Raw genomic sequence first — 21208 nt, 5'->3', positions numbered from 1 at the left:
CATGCCATAGCTCCCGGTCGGGCTGGTCTAACGGGCGGAAGATTTTGACATCTGTCAGACGCTCCGTTGGCGCCTGCCCTCGTAAGAGTAGCTTGAGGCTCGGTGGAATTCGGAAGGGATGGGCATGAGCAGGAGCACGAGGATGTCGCGCCTGCCACGAGAGAAAGTTAAAAGTACGCGTAGGTAGACCGTGGTTTTTCCTCGTGGAAGGCAGGAACAATCCCTGGGACCTACATAGGTATGTACCTAGGTCTTAGTGAGGAATGATTAAAATAAGTCCCTGCCCAGTGGGTTTGATCTTGCTGAAAATTAATCCTGGAAATGTATGGCGCCCCGATGTTGTGCCGGAAAGATCCCCGCAGACCAGATTCAAGTAGCAGCTTACGGAGTATATCGTTTATCAACTACGGAGTAAATGGTATTTGCCATAACATGTCATTATTAGTAGCCTACATTTTCGGTTGGACACGTTAAATTGGCTAGCATTCAACACTTTATGGTCATTGTCCCGTTTTCCAATCGGGGTGGTCTCGGTCCAACACCTGTACATATACTCGTATACGGTAAAAGTGAAGTAAATGCCCCTAAGGGAGGTTGCTGGCTGACTAAGAATATTCTTGGCAACTCGCCGTCACATCCATCGCATCTCGCAGCCTTGCCGCTATAATTCTAATTTCGTGATGACTTTGCAAACATCCTCACTCACCAACACAAGTCGATTCTTGACAATTCTGCGTCCAACCACGCCACATACACATAAACAGATAATACACAAGTGCCTTTCAACCTCTCCCACCCAACCCCCATTTCAATTTTCCCCTCATCCACACGATCTTTCCTAGACAACAATGCCACCAGTCCGCTCTCGCAACAACCGCAAACCGCCACCCGCAGGATTCGCTGACATCGAAGACACACTGCTAGAATATGGCAACAAGATGCGCGATGCCGAGAACGCCTCACACGACGGCAAGAAGAAACACGAAGTTCTTTGGCCAATATTCCAGATTTCACACGCCCGCAGCCGATACGTCTACGACCTCTACTATGAGCGCGAGGCAATTTCCAAGACTCTCTACGACTGGCTACTGAAAAATGGGTATGCCGATGCAAACTTGATCGCAAAGTGGAAGAAACAAGGATATGAGAAATTGTGCTGTCTGCGATGTGTGCAGACGAAAGAGACGAATTTTGCAGGGACGTGTATTTGTCGCGTGCCGAAGGCGAGTTTGAAGAGAGATGAGGGTGGTGATCAAGGAGGCGGGGGTATTCAATGTGTCAATTGCGGATGCAGAGGATGTGCTAGCAGTGATTGATTGGCTTGACTGAAGGATTCTGGCTAACTCACCACCCACAACACACCTTTTTCATATCCTGGCTGAGAGTGAGACTCGATGTTCAGCACCAAGACGGGAACGGGACAGATTGATTCGACCTCTCCATCGAAGATGGAAACGCCGCCTACAACAATTAGCATTGATCAATTTTCACGATTTGACGACTTTCGAAGACATGATATCATGCAATGATTCCCCCAAGAAGAGCGCTTCCGTGCTTCCGCAAGAAACCTGCGAATCTGACAGGGATTCAAGTTGAGAATTTGGGTCATTGTCCACTGGTCCCTGAGTCTGCTTCAGGAAGAGGAGGGTACGAACATGCGACCACGGACTGTCAAACAATATACCCACAGGCTCTAGTCGGTATGACGACCAACCCAACTTTACGTCGTCAGGCGTTTTTCGGGCCTGGCTCGACTACAAGTGTACCTTCTGAGACACGGAGAACAAGAGATGGCATTGCTGTGGCTCCCTTTCATGGATGAACATTATTGAAGGCCCCTCGGACGCAGGGCTGGTTCTCAGAGCCTCGTCGACTTTGTTTGTCCTATGGGCGATTTCAACCGATACGTCATCCAAGTACTGCTGTCTCCTGATGCCGTCGGAGATAGCCATGACTTGAGTTACCTTTGTCACAGGGTAAACTTAGTCGAAGAGAATAGCATCTCTTCATTCCTAGCGATTGACGATATGATTATGTACCACTGGTAAATAATCGACTACAAAAGAAAAACCTCCCCGAACGAATGACCGCAATACCAAGGTATTGTTCCGTAGTTCCTCCCAACACCCCAATTGCATCCTGTCTCCAGATGCCTGAATCATTGTCCCTTCTTCAGCCTTGATTCCTTATACATATTTCCCGATGTGATCGACCGTGACCAGAATCCCCAAAATCAGTAAACCAATGTCCAAAAGAAGAGATTGCTCAAGAGCTTTCTGTCTACACTTCACCTCTCCACAATATTTTCTGGGAAAGAAGAGTCGTGGCGCCAGATCCATCACAATCGCATAATTCGTAACTTTGGCAGGCACTCCTGTCCCGTCGTCGCCAAGTAATCATTCCGAGACATTTGATCATTCAGTCATCTCATCTCCTGCAACCCCGTGTGGAATCAAATCAGATTCATTGCTCCGGGGTATCTGTTCATGTCTCCGTCAAACCCAAACCCCTCCAACAAGATCTAACCTCTAGATGTAAGATCCAATTTCAGGACTCGACGCAAATCGTCCTCGAGTTGCTGCGCACTAGGTTTGGACTGGTGCATGGGCATTTGAGGCTGCGGCGCATATGGCGGGCTGGTAGGCGCTATTCCATAACGAGGGTCTGGATGCTGCTGCATATGTGAGCCGTGTCTTCTTGCAGTAGAAATTGGTGGCGTAATAGCATTGTCGGACGAAAGCTCGGCATACTCTGGCTCGCTATGATAGACGTTGCGTAGATTTGACGATGGTGGACGTTTGGGAGTATGTGCAGATGCTGGGGGGTAGTGATACGGCATCTGGGGAAAGCCTGGGGGCCCGTGGTAGTCGCGTTGGTCATGTGTATAGAAGGAGGCGGAAGGGTTAGAACTGGGTCGAACGGGCGGTGCTCCTTGTGGCGGTCTATGTGACACAATTTCATGTGGTTGGTGTGGAGGACGAGCATTGAACGGGTTACCCATGTCGCCAGTTCCAGGACTACCAGAGTTCATCAGCAACTTCTTCAATGCCTCGCTCTTCTCTCGTCGTTCATTCTCATCCATGTTCGTCACCGCACCATTCGCCGTCGACTTTGTTGATCTGTATGCAGCGATGCGATCTTTGTACGGGGTCGCAAACGCCAAACCGTCATCACCGGGGGTGGTTGCGCCTTCGAGTTCGAATGGGAACACAGAATCACCCTCTCTGGGGACCGGGGACCGCGAGTAGGGGCTTTGGAGCGCTGCAGATGGATTACGCGACTGGGTAGCTGGACTCTCACCACGCGGCGTAGCCTTAGCTTTCCGGGCAGCCTCGAACAAAAAGTCCAGAGGGGTGGACTCTCTCTTGCTGGGTGAATCGCCCGCCGGAGTACCAGCGTTGGGAGCTGGGGGGCTAGCCTCTTTGCTGGACTGTTCGACGGAGTTGTTTGGTATTGACTTTGAGTAGAAGCTCGGTAATGGGAGAGCAGAGGCCGCTGGGGATTGCTGAAAGGTGGAGCCAGCATATGCCGCAGGCTTCACTGGTGTCGCTTTGGTCTTGTCCAGGTTGGCTTGATTGTGTCGAGAGATGTCTGAGGTGTAACCATCATTGGGATGTTTAGATTGTGCATGTGAAGGCCTCCGCGGGTGAGAGTTGTGATTACCCTTGGTGCCATTGATATTGGTCACAGCATGCGGCGAGGACTTGTGGTGGCCATTCGCAGATGTGGAAGTATTTTGGTCTTGGTCATCTTGTTGGCGATGCTTCTTTCCGGAACGACGTGGGTTCTTAGGAAGGTGTTGCTGTGGGGTCGTCATTCTCCTTTGTTTGGGGAAGGGCTTGATGTATTGGCAGCCCGTGGACCTAGGTAGATAGGATATGAAATGCACAAGAAAGGCTGAAGGATCGCTGGAAGGATCAAGTTGCAAGAACGCAAGTTGTAATGTGGGTGAGATTAGGACGCAGTTACTCTATCTCGAGCGTTTGCGATATGGAAGGGTAGAGAGATCAGGATATTGTAGAGGAAGTTGTTGCTTTGTGAGGAATGCGGTGGTATTGGAGGACGGCGTCGGTTTCATTGTCTAAGGCTGGAGGTGTCGGAGGAGGGGTGTGAGGCAACCAGGACTGTCTAGCACAAACGCAAGGGCAGTCGCAGTGATTGTGTGGGTGATGGCAGAGACTGAGGCTGATAAGAAGCTGGTGCTTAGTTGCAGTAGGTGATGGAAAGGTCGAGCAGCCTGGTGATCTGTGATGGCTGGAGAAGTGACCAGAATGTAGACTGGCCAGGGCGGAAGTGTCAAAGGTGGAGGTTGGAAGGGGAATGATTGGAAGAGAAAGAGCCCGTGGGTTATAAGCGGATTGAGACCAAGTGGGATGGCAGTGCTTAGGCAGTGTTTGCCTTTAAGTCTCTAAAAGCTCCCTGTGATGTCTGATGATGTAACCCAGATGTGGTGACACTCAGGACTAGAAGAAGCGAAGCAAATGAAAAGAATCTTGTGATTGTGAGGCTGATGAGTCAAGAGTCTTTGTTTGTGAAGTTTGGGGCGCAGTGCCTGAGTCGGTATGCAGAGGCAGAGTCCCAGGCATCGTCATAGGCTTGGCCCGGCTGAACCTGCACGTGAAGTGAAGCGCTGTAGGTGTAGCTTTTAGGCAAACATAGGCGCCTGTACATGGGTGGCGATACCGCTTAGGTGGCTACCAAGGGAGCCGCCCAACAAAGTCCCTACCTAGACGCCGCAGCTGACCTTGGAACGAGTCACTGAGTGCAAGTGCGGGGGAGGCATCCTACGAAGTACAGGACCTGGTCAGGCATTATCAATCTCCAAACCATCGCAGCCTTGTCCTCAATAACATCACTTGTTGCCTTTGCCAACCTTTCCAATTGCCATCACCGCATCAGTCAATCCCTGACCCCCACCTCGCATCCTCTGCAGATACTTCATTTGATCCTCCTTCTATACCCGGGGAAATCTTGGACTGCTGAATCCTGCCCCCTACTACCTGTCCAACCAGATTCAACCTAGTCCCCTTCGTCTCTCGGAACCCTGAACTTGCTAGCACGCAGAACTCCATCTCATGGCTGACGTCGACATGCCCGATGCGGGTGCTTCTGGTGAGCCCAAGGCAAAGGCTCCGGTCAAGTCATCAAAGTCAGCTGCGGCAGAAGGTGGCGAAAATAAAAAGAGATTTGAGATCAAGAAGGTAAGGCCCGCAACCAGATCACAGTGTCCAGTTTGTGCAAGGAATAACTCTTATTCAGTGGAACGCCGTTGCGCTCTGGGCTTGGGACATTGTGGTTGACAACTGCGCCATTTGCCGGAACCACATTATGGATCTATGTGAGAAGCACCTTGTTCTTTTCCTCTGGTAATGCCACTGACTCCAAAACGCAGGCATCGAATGCCAGGCAAATCACGGCGCCGCCACCATCGAAGAATGTACTGTAGCATGGGGTATCTGCAATGTAAGATCCCTGACATTGCATCTGTCCCTCCCCAGCTGACCATATTTTCTAGCACGCCTTCCACTTCCACTGCATTTCAAGATGGCTCAAGACTAGACAAGTTTGTCCCCTCGACAATAGAGATTGGGAATTCCAGAAATATGGTCGATAAATGGATCCGGTCAAGTTAACGAAATCACCCAAAAGACGGACTATTCATACGTCTACAGTCCTTCCCTGTTCCAAAGAGGCAGCAGCCGGATCTGTTCTCTCCGACCATGCCTGGAAGTATCGAGATGAGGTCGAGACGGAAAGGGGAGAAAACGTGCAAACAAGGGCAGGCCCAAGACGAAAGTATCCCATCAGGGAATGAATTGATGACACACATCATGGCTTCTGATCCATGCATCAACTACCACAGGTAGACCGCTGAATGAACAATGGAATCATCACCGCATTTTGGCACTACCGTCCACTATCACTCCTTTAGAAAGTAACGCCGCCGTAGATCCAAGCCATGGCTGAGGATTCTGATTGAAGAACGGCCAAGCAGGAACCACGACAAACATTGAGAGAATGGTGCCCGCCAATCCCACCCATAGTGTCAGGTAGATATCTTGTTGAGCATAGCCGAGCACAAGCGCGAGTGCCTATTCAAGAGTCAGTCTAACCGGCTTTATGGCCCCTCAATGTTCCAGAGGATTGTATCTTTACAGAGGTTATGGAGAGCAAGATGGTGTAGATGTTTTCGGCGAGGTATTGTCCTTTGAAGTCCTTAGACCAGGGTCAGCGTCAGTCCGCGTCTTCAGGTTCAAACCCACTTACAATTTGGGCCTCGAAAATGTCTTGCGCTTGAGCGAGAATGTCGTCCATATTGCCAAAGAGTGATTTGGCTTGTTCGTGGAAATGTCATACAGCAATGAGTGGTCATGGTAGAAATAAAGATGGGACGTGTCCCCTTGATGATTTGCGGGCGAAAGTCACGTGAATATTTGGTCACGGGACTGTGCTTCGACGACAATAACTTCCAGTGGTTATCTTCCATTGTGCAAGTCCGTTTACATGATCTTCACACTTCCAACCCATTGTGCCTAACTTCTATCTAGCCATATAGTCATGCTGAGAGAACGTGAAATCATCCAGCCAGTCCGCAACTGAAGTATCTATATCAATATTGGGATCAAATGGGATGTTTTCCAACCAAGCTATATCCTGGGCATCAAGTGCTTGATTGAAATTGATAGCGTTTGCACCCGGAGCCTGTGACACATTTCCCACAAGAAACCCATCTTCTGCTGGAGGAATCATGATACCTCGACTGCTCGACAAATCTGCACTTGGCTGACCAATATTATCTGGGTTTTCCAGGGGCACAGCTGGTGGACACGCTGTCCTCGGGACTGATACTCTCAATGTCAGTATCATGATGCTTTATTATTCGTCGTGGCGCCTTACTTGGGTTATTCAACCTGAAGAGCTGCTTGTCGATCAGGTCGAGCACTTTGAAACATTTGCTTGGTGCATGGCTCTGTTCGCTATATTTTGAAAGACCTCGCAGGCACATGTTCCAACATTCTTGCCACTTTTGGTCGTCTTCCGCCGGCGCAAGTGACGGACAAAGTCTTTGAGCAACAAAAATCGTTCCTGTGGTATATAGGTCTAGGTGTGGTCAGAAAACTGAATTGAACATCATTGAGCCCGAAAATAGACCGCTGATCAAGACTTACAAAAGACATTGTACCACCAAGCAGGCAAAACCACATCTCCTGACATTAAGCTACCATATATCAGATGCGTCAAGTCTTGGGCTGCTTGAATACAGTGGCTTGAGATCTGCTGTAGCATGGATTGCCGCAAAACCGTCTGAATCGGAGCGGTGGATGAGCAAGTAGCTATCGGGCTTCCGTTAGTGGAAAGCAAAACCACCAGGACTGGACGGTAGAGCAGAATTTTGACATGGAGAAATCTATAGTGATTAGTTATCATCATATGACGTGAAGAATTTCATGGCATCCATACCGAGCTTCTAAAACTTTGGCCTGCCGTGCAAAAATTGTAAGTAGTTCTTTAGGCAGCTGTGTTAGAACTGGATCGCTTTCGAGACTCAACGGGGTGCTACCGTCGGAGGAGATGGTTTTATAGGTTGACATCTGCAAGAATAAAGGGATGTTCTCCCGCCACTGAATGAGAGCCATATCCAATTGTAGCATTTCGTGGATGTCGCCGCTTTTGATTTGATCAGTGAGCCGGGACGTTGGGTTGAACCGAGATTTCGGATCTCTGGAGGTTGGGGTCCCCTTAGCCAAAGAGATTCCCCTTCCGTAGACAGTATCAAGGACTTCTCCAACAATTTGGACTAGCTTAACAGCTTGGACGAAGAAGGCAATATAGCTTGGCTTGTCGACAGGTTGACGGCCAGGCGTATTCGATGTCGTTAATTCCTCGTCATCGATAGCATCTAGAAGGCTGATGTGTTGAACCGAGGTCGGGGGAAGCATCAATGGTCTTCCAAACATCATTGATGTGACTCTATACTCGATTAGAACTGAACGGCAGAATCGTTTCACAACATGTCGCACGAGGGTGCATCGTACCTATCATGAAGAATGCAACCACCCCATAATCTCTTCCTTACCTCCGCCTCAAGCTGATTCGACGGCTCGCCTGCTGAGTTGTTATACTCAATGGGCATATCAAGCCCAATCGATTGAGATACTCTGATCGCCAAACCGGTAATATTCCAACACATGCTAGACTTGTCGGTACTTTGAAGATAATGACCCATAAGCAGCAGAGCTTGCACCACGACCAGGTCACTATGCTCGAGGCTGTCGAGGTTGATAAACTCTTTAGCTCGCTGAAAGAAGACATTCCCTGTCTCACACCGTTCGCTCGAGTCGACAGACTGACTATAATGAGTGCCCAAGCTAAAAACTAGGTTAAGGATGCAAAAGAACAACGGCTCATTCGAGTAGCAGTCTTCCAAATAGTCACTCGCATGGCCTGTTTGAACAGGCCTGTTTTGCGCGCGGTGGGGCGGTGCGTTTGAAGCAGACCACAGTCTTTGATAACGTTGGTTGAAGGCAGACTTGAAAAGGTATGGGTAGATAGGATGGACATGTGTCCAATAGCTTGAGAGCAAGTCATCTGCGAGTTCTCTCATGGGAAGAGTATATTTGTGACGGGCAAATGAAGAAATTGGCGTCCTTTGAATCGCGTGTAGGTATCCTAAACCAATTAGAGGACTGATTACCTTTGCTAGTCTATCCAATGACTTACCGTGTTTGTGTTGGTCGTCTTTCATGGTTGATTTGTGGGTTCTGGTGCCTTTTGTAGGCCTGAACACATCTTGAATGTGCTTCATGAATCCTAAAGTACTGGACGGGCCAAAGTAGACTTTCTCTGATACCGACTTTCCGCCTGTACCAGGTTCGTTGTAAGTCGACGACGCTATCGCACCCATTCCATCTGCATCTGCACCGGATTCCTCGTCGTCCTCGGTCTCATCACCATGCGCCACCGGGTCTGAGCAATGGGGTTCATCTGTGGAAACCACGGGATGGACGGCAAGACCTTCGTGCTGCTGTGCATTTACCGAAGACTGTACAATGGTAGAGTTGCTAGGTGCGAGCCACTGTACTGGTTGTATCGACTTGTCGAAGGCATCTACAGCTTGCAAGCCTGTACCAGCAGCAGAAAGGGGTAATGCGCTTGGAGAATTTTCAGATACAGCAACTGGAAGAACACTGGGACTCTGATATGAAGTCGTCGACCCTACATTGGTAATGACATTGAATGCGGGACTGAGACTCTCGATTTGCCTTTGTGTTCGGGTCAGATTTTGTTCTGTGAGCATGTTTTCGAGATGTCGGATTCTATCTTCCAACGTCGCTATATGTCTGCGGATAGTTGTCAGCAACGTCTATGTAGATGACTGTGATGAGCATGAAAATCTGTAGCTAGCCGTTGCCACTGCAATTGTCATCAGGCAGCGGCAGCTAGTCATTTGGTTCACACATACTCAATATGCTGGGTACTGCAATTCTTGTCCTGGACAAATGTGCAACTGGTCTTTCCCAGGACGCGGGAACAAGACCCACAGACCGGCCTTTTGCCATCACATTTCCGTTTTCGCTCGCGACACTCAGTGCAAGCCACTGCGATCTTATGTCGTTTCGGCCGAGCGCTTATCCTTGTCTGAGCGTTGCGCTTGAGCGACGTAGTGGGTGGAGGGTCCATGCTGGACATTGCGTGCCATCAATAAGCCGGTCCTTGAACCGCTCAAGCTCACAAGATCATCATGCAAAGGCGGAAAGAGGGCCAAATTGCAAATGTCAAGTTAGCCCAGGCATTGGGGAGCAATCAGGAACTAATCTCATAGAATCAAAGTCTAGAGAAGCGGAGTAAGTGATGCTTGGGAACCCCAGCTTTCGCTTTTGCGGAACGGTTCCTATTGGAAGATGTAATCCGAGGCTAAGATTAATTCCCCTTCCCTTCCAGCAGGCAAATGCAGCCACAGAGAGACTTTCTCTACCATCAGACCCCTAGAAAGGGTTGTTAGCCAACCACTCGTGCCTTAATATGTCCTTAACTGATAACCGATTCTTGGGCAAGTAGCACATCATCCTAGTCAGTAGATCGCCCAGTAGCTCGATATCCTCCTCAGTAAATTCTGCCTTTGTCTCGGCGCTGAAATAAATTTCGCAAAGGCAGCTTGAAAGTGAACCTCGATATATATAAACCCTAAGGTCACCAACAAGTTCCTTGGCCTGTTTTCTCCAGTCGTCCGGCACATCCCCGAACATTGCAATCCACTCCAATATCAAGAAATCCTTTGTTGCCATGAAGTCATCGAAGGGCGGCTCTCCCGTAATGAGTTCAAAAATCGTACATGCTAGAGACCAGACATCCATTCGCAGGTCCCATGTCGAATCCAGCAGCGTCTCTGGGGCTCTGACCGACATTGGTGTACAAACCTTTGCCAGTGGCTGATCGGTATGGAGGAATGCTTGCCCAAAATCGATGAGCGTTGCATGTACGTGTCCATTGACGTTGAGAATAGGAAACGTAGCTGGCTTTACGACATGTCTTGGGAACCTCCTGGTGATCTGATACTCAGGACACGCATCAATATCATCCAGGACCGGTGGTCTAAGGTGTTTTAATGAGTTTGGGTCTGAGAACTGTCCCTTCCTTTGATAAACCAAGATATTCCCGGTGTGTAGATCTTGACTTTCTTAAAGTGTGGCTCCCAATGGACAAGACCGGGGTAGCAGTTTTTGCACCAGGTTTTGTCGTTTTCAGCACCTGTGTGGAGTGCAGAAGGGTGATTCTCGAAGGCTGGGCTTATGAAGAGGACTCTACTGTGTTTGTTGTCATAGGCGCCGAGGTTCATAAGTACTATGTATTGTTGACTCACGGCACGGCAAGACACAAGGAGACGCGTTGATCGGAGCAACTTTCGATCAAACAACAGTAGTGCCACGCATTAGGAGCGGCACCGATACCTAGACAACAATACACTTTTCGTGGACGGAAAGTATGTATATCTTCTGCTACATCGGATCTTTGTCAGCTAGTTAATCATTTTACTATTGCCAAGTCAGAGACCCGATTGTTTTACTTCAATTTAGCAAACTCCTTTGCGAGTCGTGGGAATACATGCAAGGCATTGTTCCTGGCAATATTCTCCATCGCCTGATCATCGAACAAGCCAGACTTGTAGGGTGCATCCCAGCCCGCTTGGTAACAACTTGTAGAGTCACCGCGCCTTGTATAGGGAAAATCGGTGGCATATAGGAGGTGGTCGGAGGGGATGCCCAAGTCTTTGATGAGCGAATATTGCATGGAGCTTGAGATGCTGGTGTCCAGATAGATATTCTTGGTAGACAGAATCTCTCTTAGACGCATTCCATCGTTGTTTTTGGCAACGATCTCATCGATATGTTGAGCTCCAATCCGATCAGCTAGGAAAGGGAATGCGCCTCCATTGTGAGAGAAGAGGAATTTGACGTTTGGATGGCGGAGTAGTAATCCCGAGCTGATGACAGTGGTGATTGCACGGCAGGTGTCGAAGGCAAATTCTTGAACGACTATTGTCGTATACTGAGTCAGTGGATCATCTTCAACGGTCTGTGGAGTTCTGTCCTCACATGGTCCGAATGGCATATTTGGAGGCATCACCGTGTCTGCCGGGTGAACGAAGACCACGGAGCCTTGCCTGGACAAGGCAGCCCAAACAGGCTCAAATGCTGGATCCCCGAGGTATCTTTTCCCTGCCACGGTGTCAGCTGTGGAAATGTTAGACTCGACTTAACTATCCTTACCCATCGCAGTGGTCACGCCATATCCATCTGGAGGAATAGGTAACGAGGAGGCTTTCTCAATGAAGTCTAAAGTCTCCTGTACGTGTGGTAAAGGTAGGATGGCAAAGCAACCTTGTCACATTCTTGTCAGCATGGCGACAATGGTGTCGAGAAACGCAAATATCGCATACCAAATCTCAGTGGATTGAACGAAACATATTGAAGCTGGGCTTCCAGTGAGTCTTCGCACAACTTGACAAACTCGGCAGCGGTGAACTTATTGTGCCATTCGTTCTTGATGGAGGGTGTCTATGCAATGGTCAGTTCGCAAATCCTACACTTGATGGAGGGCACACTGACGATTACGGCAGTCTGCACACCAACTTCATCCATGTATGCAAGATGCTCCTCGGGCTTTACTGGAAAGTCTGTAAATGCAATGCCATATTTGTTGTCTTGAAATTCAGATCGAAGTTCGGCCACGGTCTCTGGGAAACAATGATGATGTACATCGATGCTGCCCAGACCCTGAAATTGAGTGGAACGTTGAATCTTTGAAATCATGCTTCTTGGTGTCTGCCAGGGCTGTAGAATTACCGGTCTTCAAAGTGCGATGCCTCTATTTATTAAAAGAATGGGAAGCTTGATGTCCTTAGTTGATGGGGTCTTGACCTTTCATTGTATTTGTGCCCTAACATAAAGATATCCGGGGAAACAAAGATGCACTACATCAGTCTCTCGGATGGAATCCAGTCCATACAATTGTTACTAGTGGTTGCGGATGAACTTCCTGGTGAGAGACTGGGTAGATGAGAGATGAGCATCGTTTAGCATACCAATAGGAGTCGTTCCTGGCAAACGGGTTCAACCCGTGGAAGTATCCCACCCCATACGATTTCATTCCATCTATGGGGCCCCACTCCCCACAAGTGGTCTCCTCAAACCTTTGCAGAGAGTATTGGGGAGCAGCTGTGGAAACGGGCCAAATGTCCGGAAGCCACAAAATGATACGTTAAGTTAACTGGAATCGTAATGTTTCAAGAAGGAAAAGTCTGCATTCGTACAGTCTCGAGGAGTCTAAAGGCAATGAAACAAGATTACACGAACATTCCATCGTAGTTTCACGTCCCATTATGAGACCTCAAGCCCCTTCTCAGTGAGTGAGATACTACTCAAGCGCTCGAACGCGAGTGGAAGAAGGAAAGTAATCTTTCGACAGGTTGTCCGATATTGAATACGGTTAGATATTTCCTTTTAAACCGTCTGGATAGTGAACACATTTCCCTATCTACCTGAGAGATCTCAGTCCCAGACTAGAACGGCTTTCACCACAGATCCTGTCTTCATCTCCTCGATGGCAACGTTCAGATCGCGGTAGTGATACTCCTTGACGAGGTCTACAACTGGAAATCTACCCTGTAAGTAGTAATCTAGCAGAGCGGGTATGTACTATTTTCAAGTCAGCAAGATTTATCTTTCACCATGGCGGAAATGATAGTCGTCCAAGGACTGAACCTGGCACATACTAATTGTGGATTTGCAGCACCCATTATGATACCTCGGTAAGTAACTGCAGCGTTGACCATGAATGACGGATGAACCTCGACATTTTTGCCTGACGATGGACCTGCTATCTGTATCCCGGTACCTGCGGAAGTTAGCATAAGCATTATCATCTTGCGAGAAGCTCGAACCGTAAGCTGTCAAGCAGCGAAGCATTGTTCCGATAACATTGACATTACCCGTCGTGTCTATTGCAAAATCGAGTCCCCGACCACCTGTGGCATCTTTGATAGCTTGAATACAAGCATCATTGCCTTGGCGTGAGTTGAAGCAAAGTGTCGCACCCATGGATGCTGCGACGTCCAGCTTGGGCTGGGAGATATCCACAGCAATGATGGAGCTTGCTGCGGAAAGATTTCTCGCCGCGGCAATGGCTGCGAGACCGACTGCACCAACTCCAAAGACCCCGATACTAGAGCCTGGTCCCGGTTTGCATACGTTCAAGACTGTGCCTGAACCGGTCATAAATCCGCAGCCCAATGATGCCAGACGAGCCCATGGGACATCGTCGCCAGAGGCCAGCTTCATGGACTTTGGGTTCAGCTTGACGCATGAGCGAACATTGACATTCGCAAATGTTGCAAATGTAGATTGTCCAAAAAATTTAGTCGTCAATGAAATTGCTTCGTTCCCTTGTTGGTCCTCGGCAGAAGTTGAGGGTATTGTGTGCACGTTCTCGGTCCGTGTCCCCATCAAATTCAAGGCTAGAAATTCGCTACAAGCAGTTGGGACGCCAGATAGACAGCTGTGGCACGAGGAACATGACGCAAAAGAGAGGACCACGCGGTCCCCTTCCTGCAGGTTGGAGACTCCAGGTCCAACCTCCACAATCTCTCCCGCTCCCTCGTGCCCAAGGATGGCCGGGAGTTGTGCAGGAAGGTCGCCATCAGCAGCGAGGATATCTACGACCAAGTTAGTATCGATCCGCAATAACAGCTTGAGCAGCAGACCGGTATGGCAGATGCCTGTAGCCTTGAGTTTCACTCTGACTTCATCCGCTTTTAGAGGTCCCAACTTGACTTCTTGTAGCGCGAAGCGGGTACCGTTCCCATGGGACACCCAAGATGTGGTTTCTTGGGACATTCTCAACGAGGAGCAAAGCTCACAGGAAGCGCTGGTGATACTGGCTAAGTGTAGACTACTGTGCGAGAAATATTGCCCGCATTCTTAATACGCAAACACACCCCGATCCCCACCGGGTATGTTTAGGGAAGCAGGCGTTCGGGGCTTTGTTCACGAAACTCCACAATGCATCCCCGGCATGTCTCCGGCGGTTTGGTGTCTTGGGGTCTTGGGGTCTCGGGGGAGTGAGTCGGTGGGCTCTGGCGGGGCAAGTTTGTTTCGGAGATTTTCGATCCACACGGGTCTATTGCAAGTTGATCGTTAAGGGAATCTTTCCGGTTGGCTTAGGCTATATCTGAATAAACAGGATGTAGACCTCCTTTGGTGCAATCGATGTAAGTAGAGAACCGTTTAAAATGGGCGATCTTATGTATCTCCTGCTGGCGATGTCAATGGAGGACACCAAAGTCGCAAGTGCACACTTCAAAGAGCCAGAGACCCGACATTGTTACATACAAACATGGAGCCCGAAAAAGAAAAGGCTGAAATCCCTGGGGCCTCCACAGAACACGTTGACGCAGTCTCCGTCACTGATGGCGTAGCAGAACGACCTAAAGGCACGAAGAGGATGATGTCGCTAGGCTTGTACGTCGGACTAACAGGATGGATGTACAATTTTGATCTCGGTAAGATATTTGCATGGGCCACAAATTCATACACGCCGATTCCTTCCACGATTCAAACGCTGAACATGTGTGAACAGGCTACAGTGGCATCGTGCTCCAAATGATGCCCTTCAAGGAGGCCTTTGGACGTCTGGGACCAATCAGGACTCCAGCCGGAGAGGTGGTGCAAGAATACTATCTGACACCATTAGAACAATCCCTCGTCTCGGTAGCTATATTGTTCATTGCCGTGGGAGGCGCCCTCGCAGGCCCTTTGGGTCAATATGCAGGTCGCCGCGGTGTGACCCAAGCATCTTGTGCTCTGATCGGCATCGGGGCTGGAGGAATGTTGGGTACAAGTGGCAGTTACCTCAACTACATGGTTTGCAAGTGCATCCAGGGCGTAGGGCTAGGTATGCTCCTAGCTACAACACCTCTCTGGGCCGTTGAGGTCTTGTTCCCTCACATGCGAGGTGTGTTTAGTGGACTATTCAGCTGGGGGTTGGCTTTTGGACAAATGACCGCCGCCTGTGTTTGCTACGGTAGTTCAAAGTATACGAACCACATGGCATGGCAGATCCCTATCATTTGTCACATACCACTAGCGATGGTCTTTGGGTTGCTCACATTTGCGTTCCCAGAATCACCCAGGTGGCTGTTGATCAAGAATCGAGAAGTGGAAGCGCGGAAGTCCTTCAGCATATACTACGGAAAGCCTATCGACGACCCGGATGTTTCTTACCAAATTCAGCAAGTTCAGCAACATATTGAGCTGGATCTTTCAGCTCATCGGACCTCAAGCTTCTTCGACATTTTCCGAGGGGCCAATTTGAGGAGAACGACGGCAGCTATCATCGTTGTTCTCGGAATCGCCATCACTGGTGTGAGATTCATCACCACGTACGCCACCATTTTCGTGGCGGGGATAGGAATTGATGACCCATATCTTGTTAACGTGATCATGGGATCAAGTTCTTGTGTTGGAACTCTTTTTAATCCCTGGGTGATTGAATACTGGGGAAGACGATTCGCTCTGTTGGCTGGTTATGCAGGATTAGCTGTCATGATGTTTCTTATCGCAGCGGTCGGCTCCGGACTAGGACAGTCAAACCCTATTGCGCAGCGCACCCTTGTGGCATTCCTGACGCTTTGGTATTTCATCTTTGGATTCTTCGTCAGTGCAAGTTTGGGGACCATCTCCCCAGAACAACACTCATTACGTCTTCGCACCTATGGTCAGGCATTCACGATCTACATCTATGAAATTTTTGCGTTCGGGCTTTCATTCTCGATTCCGTACATGATTGGCAGCCAATATGGGAATATGGGGCTGAATGTTGGATACTTCTTCTGTGGTAAGTCTTTCCTTTCTCTCTACCCGATCGACTGCCGTCGTGTGGTCACGTAGCTTATTTCCTTTCAGGTTTGTCCGTTATACTTTTCACCGGATGCTTCTTCTTTCTCCCGGAAACTGCTCGTCTGAGTCTCGAGCAGATCGATGAACAGTACAACAGTCAGGTGCCAGCTTGGAAGACATCTCTTAGGAAGAACAAGAAGATGGCAGCCCAAACAAGAGGTTTCTGATCTGCTGAGGGTTGTCGAAGAAAAGCTTTGGATGGAAGTTTGGGGGAATGTATCAGGGCACCGACATATGCATGCTACTCCTCAGCATATCTATAGCCTATGCCAAATAAGGACATAGACTAGGCCTCATAGGCACTTCTTCAAGGGCCGCTCGGGCTTCTTCGGCACTCGAGGCACGCCCAAAGGCACACTCTCCAGGTCACACTCTTCAGGGCTCCCTCCAGATAGTACTTCCAGGGTCCACTTCGCCATTCCTATAGGGATGATTAGGCTGTCATGTGTCTGTAGAGTTGCTAAGGAATAGCGTGCACATGTAGCTACCCCGATACATTCTTGGGGTTTTGGAGATCTAGAACTGTTTTCATTGCGAGACGTCATGACGTGCTGAGTAAAGAGGTTGTTTTCCGTGGACTAGATTTACACCAAGGCACCAAGGACAAGTCAACCTTACATTTGGCCCAAAACCTCAAAGGGTGATGACTCCTCGTCCTCGCTTAGAATTGTGATGTCCTTGCCAAGAGCGATGTGTTGATGATATAGGCTCCCATCTTGACCACCCCCACACTTCATCCACTCAGCCACGTGCAAGCCTCACGCAAGCCTCATTGCCAAGGTGGCGCATGAGTCACATGACAAACTCCCTCCTACAGTACGGAGTAGATGCGGGGCGACAAGCGTAGGCGAGAGGCAGGAGGGAATGCCCGAGGCCCAGCGGCGACTTCCTCTTTTTTAGTGCGGTGCGTGGTTTATGTCCAGGCATTCTATTGGACCACAGGGACAGCGATAATGCCCCCAACCAAAGCAGACTTTTCCTTGCTTCTGGCCAGACGTTGGCCAGACAGACCTACAAAGTGACATCGCCGCGCTTTTGCTCTTTGATTTTTCTCTCCTCCCACCACCAACACCTCGTAGTGTTTTCCACTTTCAACCTCGAAATATATAACAACACCAATTTCGACACTTTGTCGTTCTCACTCAACATATCTGAACCGTCCTGACCCAACTTTGGATCTCGTTCGGTCGAAATCAGCACCAGCAACAGCTTCAACACCAGCGCACCCTAGCACTCTGCTCTCAGGAAGGACTGATCACAGCCTTCCTAATCCCATAGCACCCACCCAACCTGGCTCTCGATAGCTCTTTTCCACACCCGGCCTTCAAGTTGGCTACCTCCCAGATCATCGTCATCTCCTTCATCCGCCCTTTGCTCGGCACTGCCTTCATGAACTTCTCGGGCTCCCAGACTCGACCTCCATAACTGGCCCTACTCCACCTACTCTTAATTCAATCTCCTCGGCCGGGCGTGGCTTGAGGAGTTTTGGTCACGCAATCTTTATAATACAACACAACACACATTTGGTGCATGCTAGACGTACCACAAATCTGCCACTACCTGTTCAAGAGGTAGCTCCAACTGGCTAAGTCGGCATTTCACATGCGCTGATCAAGAGTATTACCTCACAAGCGAACCCCCACCAGTGTATCAAAGAGGTCGAGTCGCAATGTCGTCTTCCAACTCTGTTCACTCCCAGAAGATGGACACCCGTTTCAGCACCCCTGCTCCGGAGCTTGACGACCACCGTCGTCCTCGGAACACCAACCCGGCGTCTGCCATGGTACCCTCCGTCGAGGTACATCCATCCACTCCAGCACCGAGCGGTCTCGACGAGAAAGACATCGAGCATATCAACGCAAAGCTCCTTCATAGCAAGGACCAGGAGCCTATCACACGAGACTTTGAACATGCTATCTTGAGTGATGACGAGAGAAGCGACGGTGAACCTGAAAGCGCGAGACGGATCTCGAATCGCCGACCAACCAATCGAGACGGACGCCCCCGTGTCCAGCGCCAGGAACGCCAGGACCGATCTCGAGACACTTCATCTTCTCGCTCTACTTCTCCCGCCAACTCGGTCGAAGCCTTTGCAGAACCACGTCGCCGCCACCGCGCCAACACTGCCGACAGCCATTCGTCGTCGATCATCGAAAATCTCCTCCGTCGCACTCAATCCGGCGGCACCAACCAGCGACGTCCAACTTTGAGCAATATCAGCGTTCCAGGGCCACCCACTCATCGCACGGACCGAGCATATGACGATGATGTAACCTTTGAGCCTGACGAGGAACCAGGCAAGACGTACAAGATTGATTATGAGGAACTCGAGGAATATGTTGCCTTGGTTGCACAGGGCAAGATCGAAGATGATACTCCACACCACGGTAGTGGCCGAGTCTTTAACGATCTCCGCCGTAAGAAGACCAACGAAAGCACCCAGTCGTTGCCAAATATTGCCCTGAATGGTGACAACTTTTATGAGAAGCCCTTGACGACCTACGAGACTGGCACTACCGACTCATCTTCTGAGGAGAAGCCAAACCTGAAAGAGAAATTTCCCGTGCTCCCACCATCAGAGAGGTTCTATCTGTTCTCGTCTGAACTTCCCCAAGGACAGACCGCCACCAAGCTTGGGGATTTCGTGTCGGACGGCACCACCTTCCGCGATCTCTTTGACATTGGTCCAGATGGAGGTGTGTGGTGGCTTGACGTCCTCAACCCCACTCCATCCGAGCTTAGTGTGCTAGCCAAAGCCTTCAAGATTCATCGACTCACCGCCGAAGATATCGAAACCCAAGAAGCCCGCGAGAAGGTCGAACTGTTTCCACAATATTACTTTGTGTGTTTCCGCACCTTCAACCCCGATCACAGCAGTGAAGATTTCTTGGACCCAATCCACGTCTACATTGTCGTGACCAGCGATGGCGTCTTGAGTTTCAGTTACACCCCAAATCCTCATGCACGCAACGTCCGGAAGCGGATTGCCAAACTTCCGGATTTTGAATCTCTCGGTCCTGACTATATCTGTTACGCCATGATTGACGACATTGTCGATTCATTTGCACCTCCAATTCGAGGTGCCGAGAGAGAGTCAGAGGCGATCGAGGATCAAGTGTTTGTGGCGCGAGAAGATAACTATGTGGCTTTGCTCAGACAGATTGGAGAATGCCGGAAGCGTGTTCTCAACATGATGCGCCTCCTCGGCGGCAAGGCCGATGTCATCAAGGGCTTCGCCAAAAGATGCAACGACCAATACAACATGATGCCTCGCGGTGACATTGGTTTGTATCTAGGCGACATCCAGGATCACGTGGTCACTATGATGTCCAACTTGGGTCACGTGGAAAAGATGCTTTCGCGGTCCCATGCCAACTACCTCGCTCAGTTGAATGTCGACAGCATCTTGAAGGGTAACACGACCAACAAGGCGCTGACCAAGATCACCGTGGTGGCAACGATTCTGGTGCCCCTGAATCTGATCACGGGCTTGTTTGGTATGAACGTGACCATCCCCGGTGAGAATCAGGGGACGCTTTACTGGTTTTTTGGAATTATTGGAGGCATTATCTGTTTTGTCGCATTCTGTCTCTTTATGGCACGACGACTCCGTGCAATCTAGAGGGTGTGGATTTGTGCAATAGAAGTTTGTTGCTTTTCTTTGGTTCTTTCTGGTTTTGGATTTCTGAAAGGATGATGCATGTCTAAAGCCATGAACATGCTACAAGCCTAGCTAGACATGCTCAGCTAATATAGATAGGTGGTTGTACATGGAGAATAATCGCGAATGCTATCAGTTGCAATTTCATGTCGAGACTTGAGATACGAGAATGTCCCCAACGTGACACATGACCTGGTGTATTCTCTGCGTATCTACATGGAGGTAGAGGCATATTGTCCACACCAGGATGCTGCCCGTAGAAAGACTTGCAGCAACGGAATGATTCTGAAAATGATAGGCAAACAAGTCGCCATTCGGTAAGAGATGTCCCTAAATATACAACCAACTGCCCAATACCTGGAAGTTGACGCAAAGCCAAGAGCCTGCCTAGGTAGTCAATTCGATGGGATGCAGGATGCATGATGCATGATGTAAAGGCCGCAAGAGACCTACCCTTTGTGGTCGGACATTTCGAGCGTACCTGCATTAACCTACAGTAGATGGAGGACAACCTGTGTCATCATTGGAGCTCAGCACAGGTAGGCATTGGTAGGCATTGGTAGGGCATGAGGTAATGGTGTAGGGTCAACAAATCATCGCTAGCTGACCAAAGTTGGGTATTTGTTTTGTGGTAGGCTGCATGCAAACTACCAAGGACTGATAGGATGTTTGGGACGAGGATTGTAGGAGAAAGTTTTGTTGAATAGTCGTAAAGTGTTGTTCATCACAGTCGATGATTTTACAATGGGGGCGACTTGGGGGGCACGTTGGGGGCTACTGGCTGCTTAGGGGCGAAGGGGGCCTGGGGCTCATCTGCAATGTGCAGAAAGGAATAAATGCGGGGGCAATTCCTCAAATATCATGGACCATATCAAGATTTCATGGTATCATTTTACTAACAACATAGGTATCACGCACAGGTAAGCACTATTCATATCATGCATCTCATAAGTTGGAAGTGGTCTCCGAGTCCCAAGGGTCAGAAGTCGGGTCTACAGCCACGCTCCACGCAGTATTCTACTCGCCACGAGCTTGAAGGATGATCGACACAAGAAAGAGATCGACATCGATGATTCAGATATGTCGCACATGG

At 49.4% G+C, this 21208-nt stretch overlaps 7 protein-coding genes across 7 annotated transcripts; 3 read left to right on the top strand and 4 right to left on the bottom strand.

Moving 5' to 3' along the window:
* Window positions 1–684: 684 nt before the first annotated feature.
* On the top strand, window positions 685–2060 carry PV10_05785 (uncharacterized protein). Its single transcript, XM_016370504.1, has one exon. The coding sequence runs from the start codon at window positions 849–851 to the stop codon at window positions 1314–1316; it is 468 nt and encodes a 155-aa protein (XP_016222797.1). The 5' UTR covers window positions 685–848; the 3' UTR covers window positions 1317–2060.
* On the bottom strand, window positions 1941–4467 carry PV10_05784 (uncharacterized protein). Its single transcript, XM_016370503.1, has one exon. The coding sequence runs from the start codon at window positions 3815–3817 to the stop codon at window positions 2522–2524; it is 1296 nt and encodes a 431-aa protein (XP_016222796.1). The 5' UTR covers window positions 3818–4467; the 3' UTR covers window positions 1941–2521.
* A 378-nt stretch (window positions 4468–4845) lies between these two features.
* On the top strand, window positions 4846–5924 carry PV10_05783 (RING-box protein 1). Its single transcript, XM_016370502.1, has 4 exons — window positions 4846–5201; window positions 5260–5338; window positions 5393–5463; window positions 5516–5924. Exons 1-4 carry the CDS (start codon window positions 5076–5078, stop codon window positions 5612–5614), a joined length of 375 nt encoding a protein of 124 aa, XP_016222795.1. The 5' UTR covers window positions 4846–5075; the 3' UTR covers window positions 5615–5924.
* PV10_05782 (uncharacterized protein) lies at window positions 5758–6361 on the bottom strand. The gene is made up of 3 exons (XM_016370501.1): window positions 6268–6361; window positions 6157–6216; window positions 5758–6092 (listed from the first exon to the last, which is right to left on the bottom strand). Exons 1-3 carry the CDS (start codon window positions 6313–6315, stop codon window positions 5892–5894), a joined length of 309 nt encoding a protein of 102 aa, XP_016222794.1. The 5' UTR covers window positions 6316–6361; the 3' UTR covers window positions 5758–5891.
* Window positions 6362–6540: 179 nt separating this feature from the next.
* On the bottom strand, window positions 6541–9690 carry PV10_05781 (uncharacterized protein; the record flags this gene model as incomplete). The annotated part of the gene is made up of 7 exons (XM_016370500.1): window positions 6541–6842; window positions 6898–7101; window positions 7170–7408; window positions 7462–7971; window positions 8037–8670; window positions 8722–9341; window positions 9464–9690. 7 exons carry the CDS (start codon window positions 9688–9690, stop codon window positions 6541–6543), a joined length of 2736 nt encoding a protein of 911 aa, XP_016222793.1.
* A 3359-nt stretch (window positions 9691–13049) lies between these two features.
* Window positions 13050–14393, bottom strand: PV10_05780 (uncharacterized protein; the record flags this gene model as incomplete). Its single annotated transcript, XM_016370499.1, has 3 exons — window positions 13050–13196; window positions 13274–13395; window positions 13442–14393. 3 exons carry the CDS (start codon window positions 14391–14393, stop codon window positions 13050–13052), a joined length of 1221 nt encoding a protein of 406 aa, XP_016222792.1.
* A 3126-nt stretch (window positions 14394–17519) lies between these two features.
* Window positions 17520–20262, top strand: PV10_05779 (uncharacterized protein). Its single transcript, XM_016370498.1, has one exon. It carries the CDS (start codon window positions 18124–18126, stop codon window positions 20074–20076), a length of 1953 nt encoding a protein of 650 aa, XP_016222791.1. The 5' UTR covers window positions 17520–18123; the 3' UTR covers window positions 20077–20262.
* The last annotated feature ends 946 nt before the right edge of the window (window positions 20263–21208 follow it).

Source organism: Exophiala mesophila (assembly GCF_000836275.1).
Source record: "Exophiala mesophila strain CBS 40295 unplaced genomic scaffold supercont1.4, whole genome shotgun sequence".
Classification (NCBI taxonomy): Eukaryota; Fungi; Ascomycota; class Eurotiomycetes; order Chaetothyriales; family Herpotrichiellaceae; genus Exophiala; species Exophiala mesophila.
This window is presented reverse-complemented; position numbering and strand designations above follow the sequence as displayed.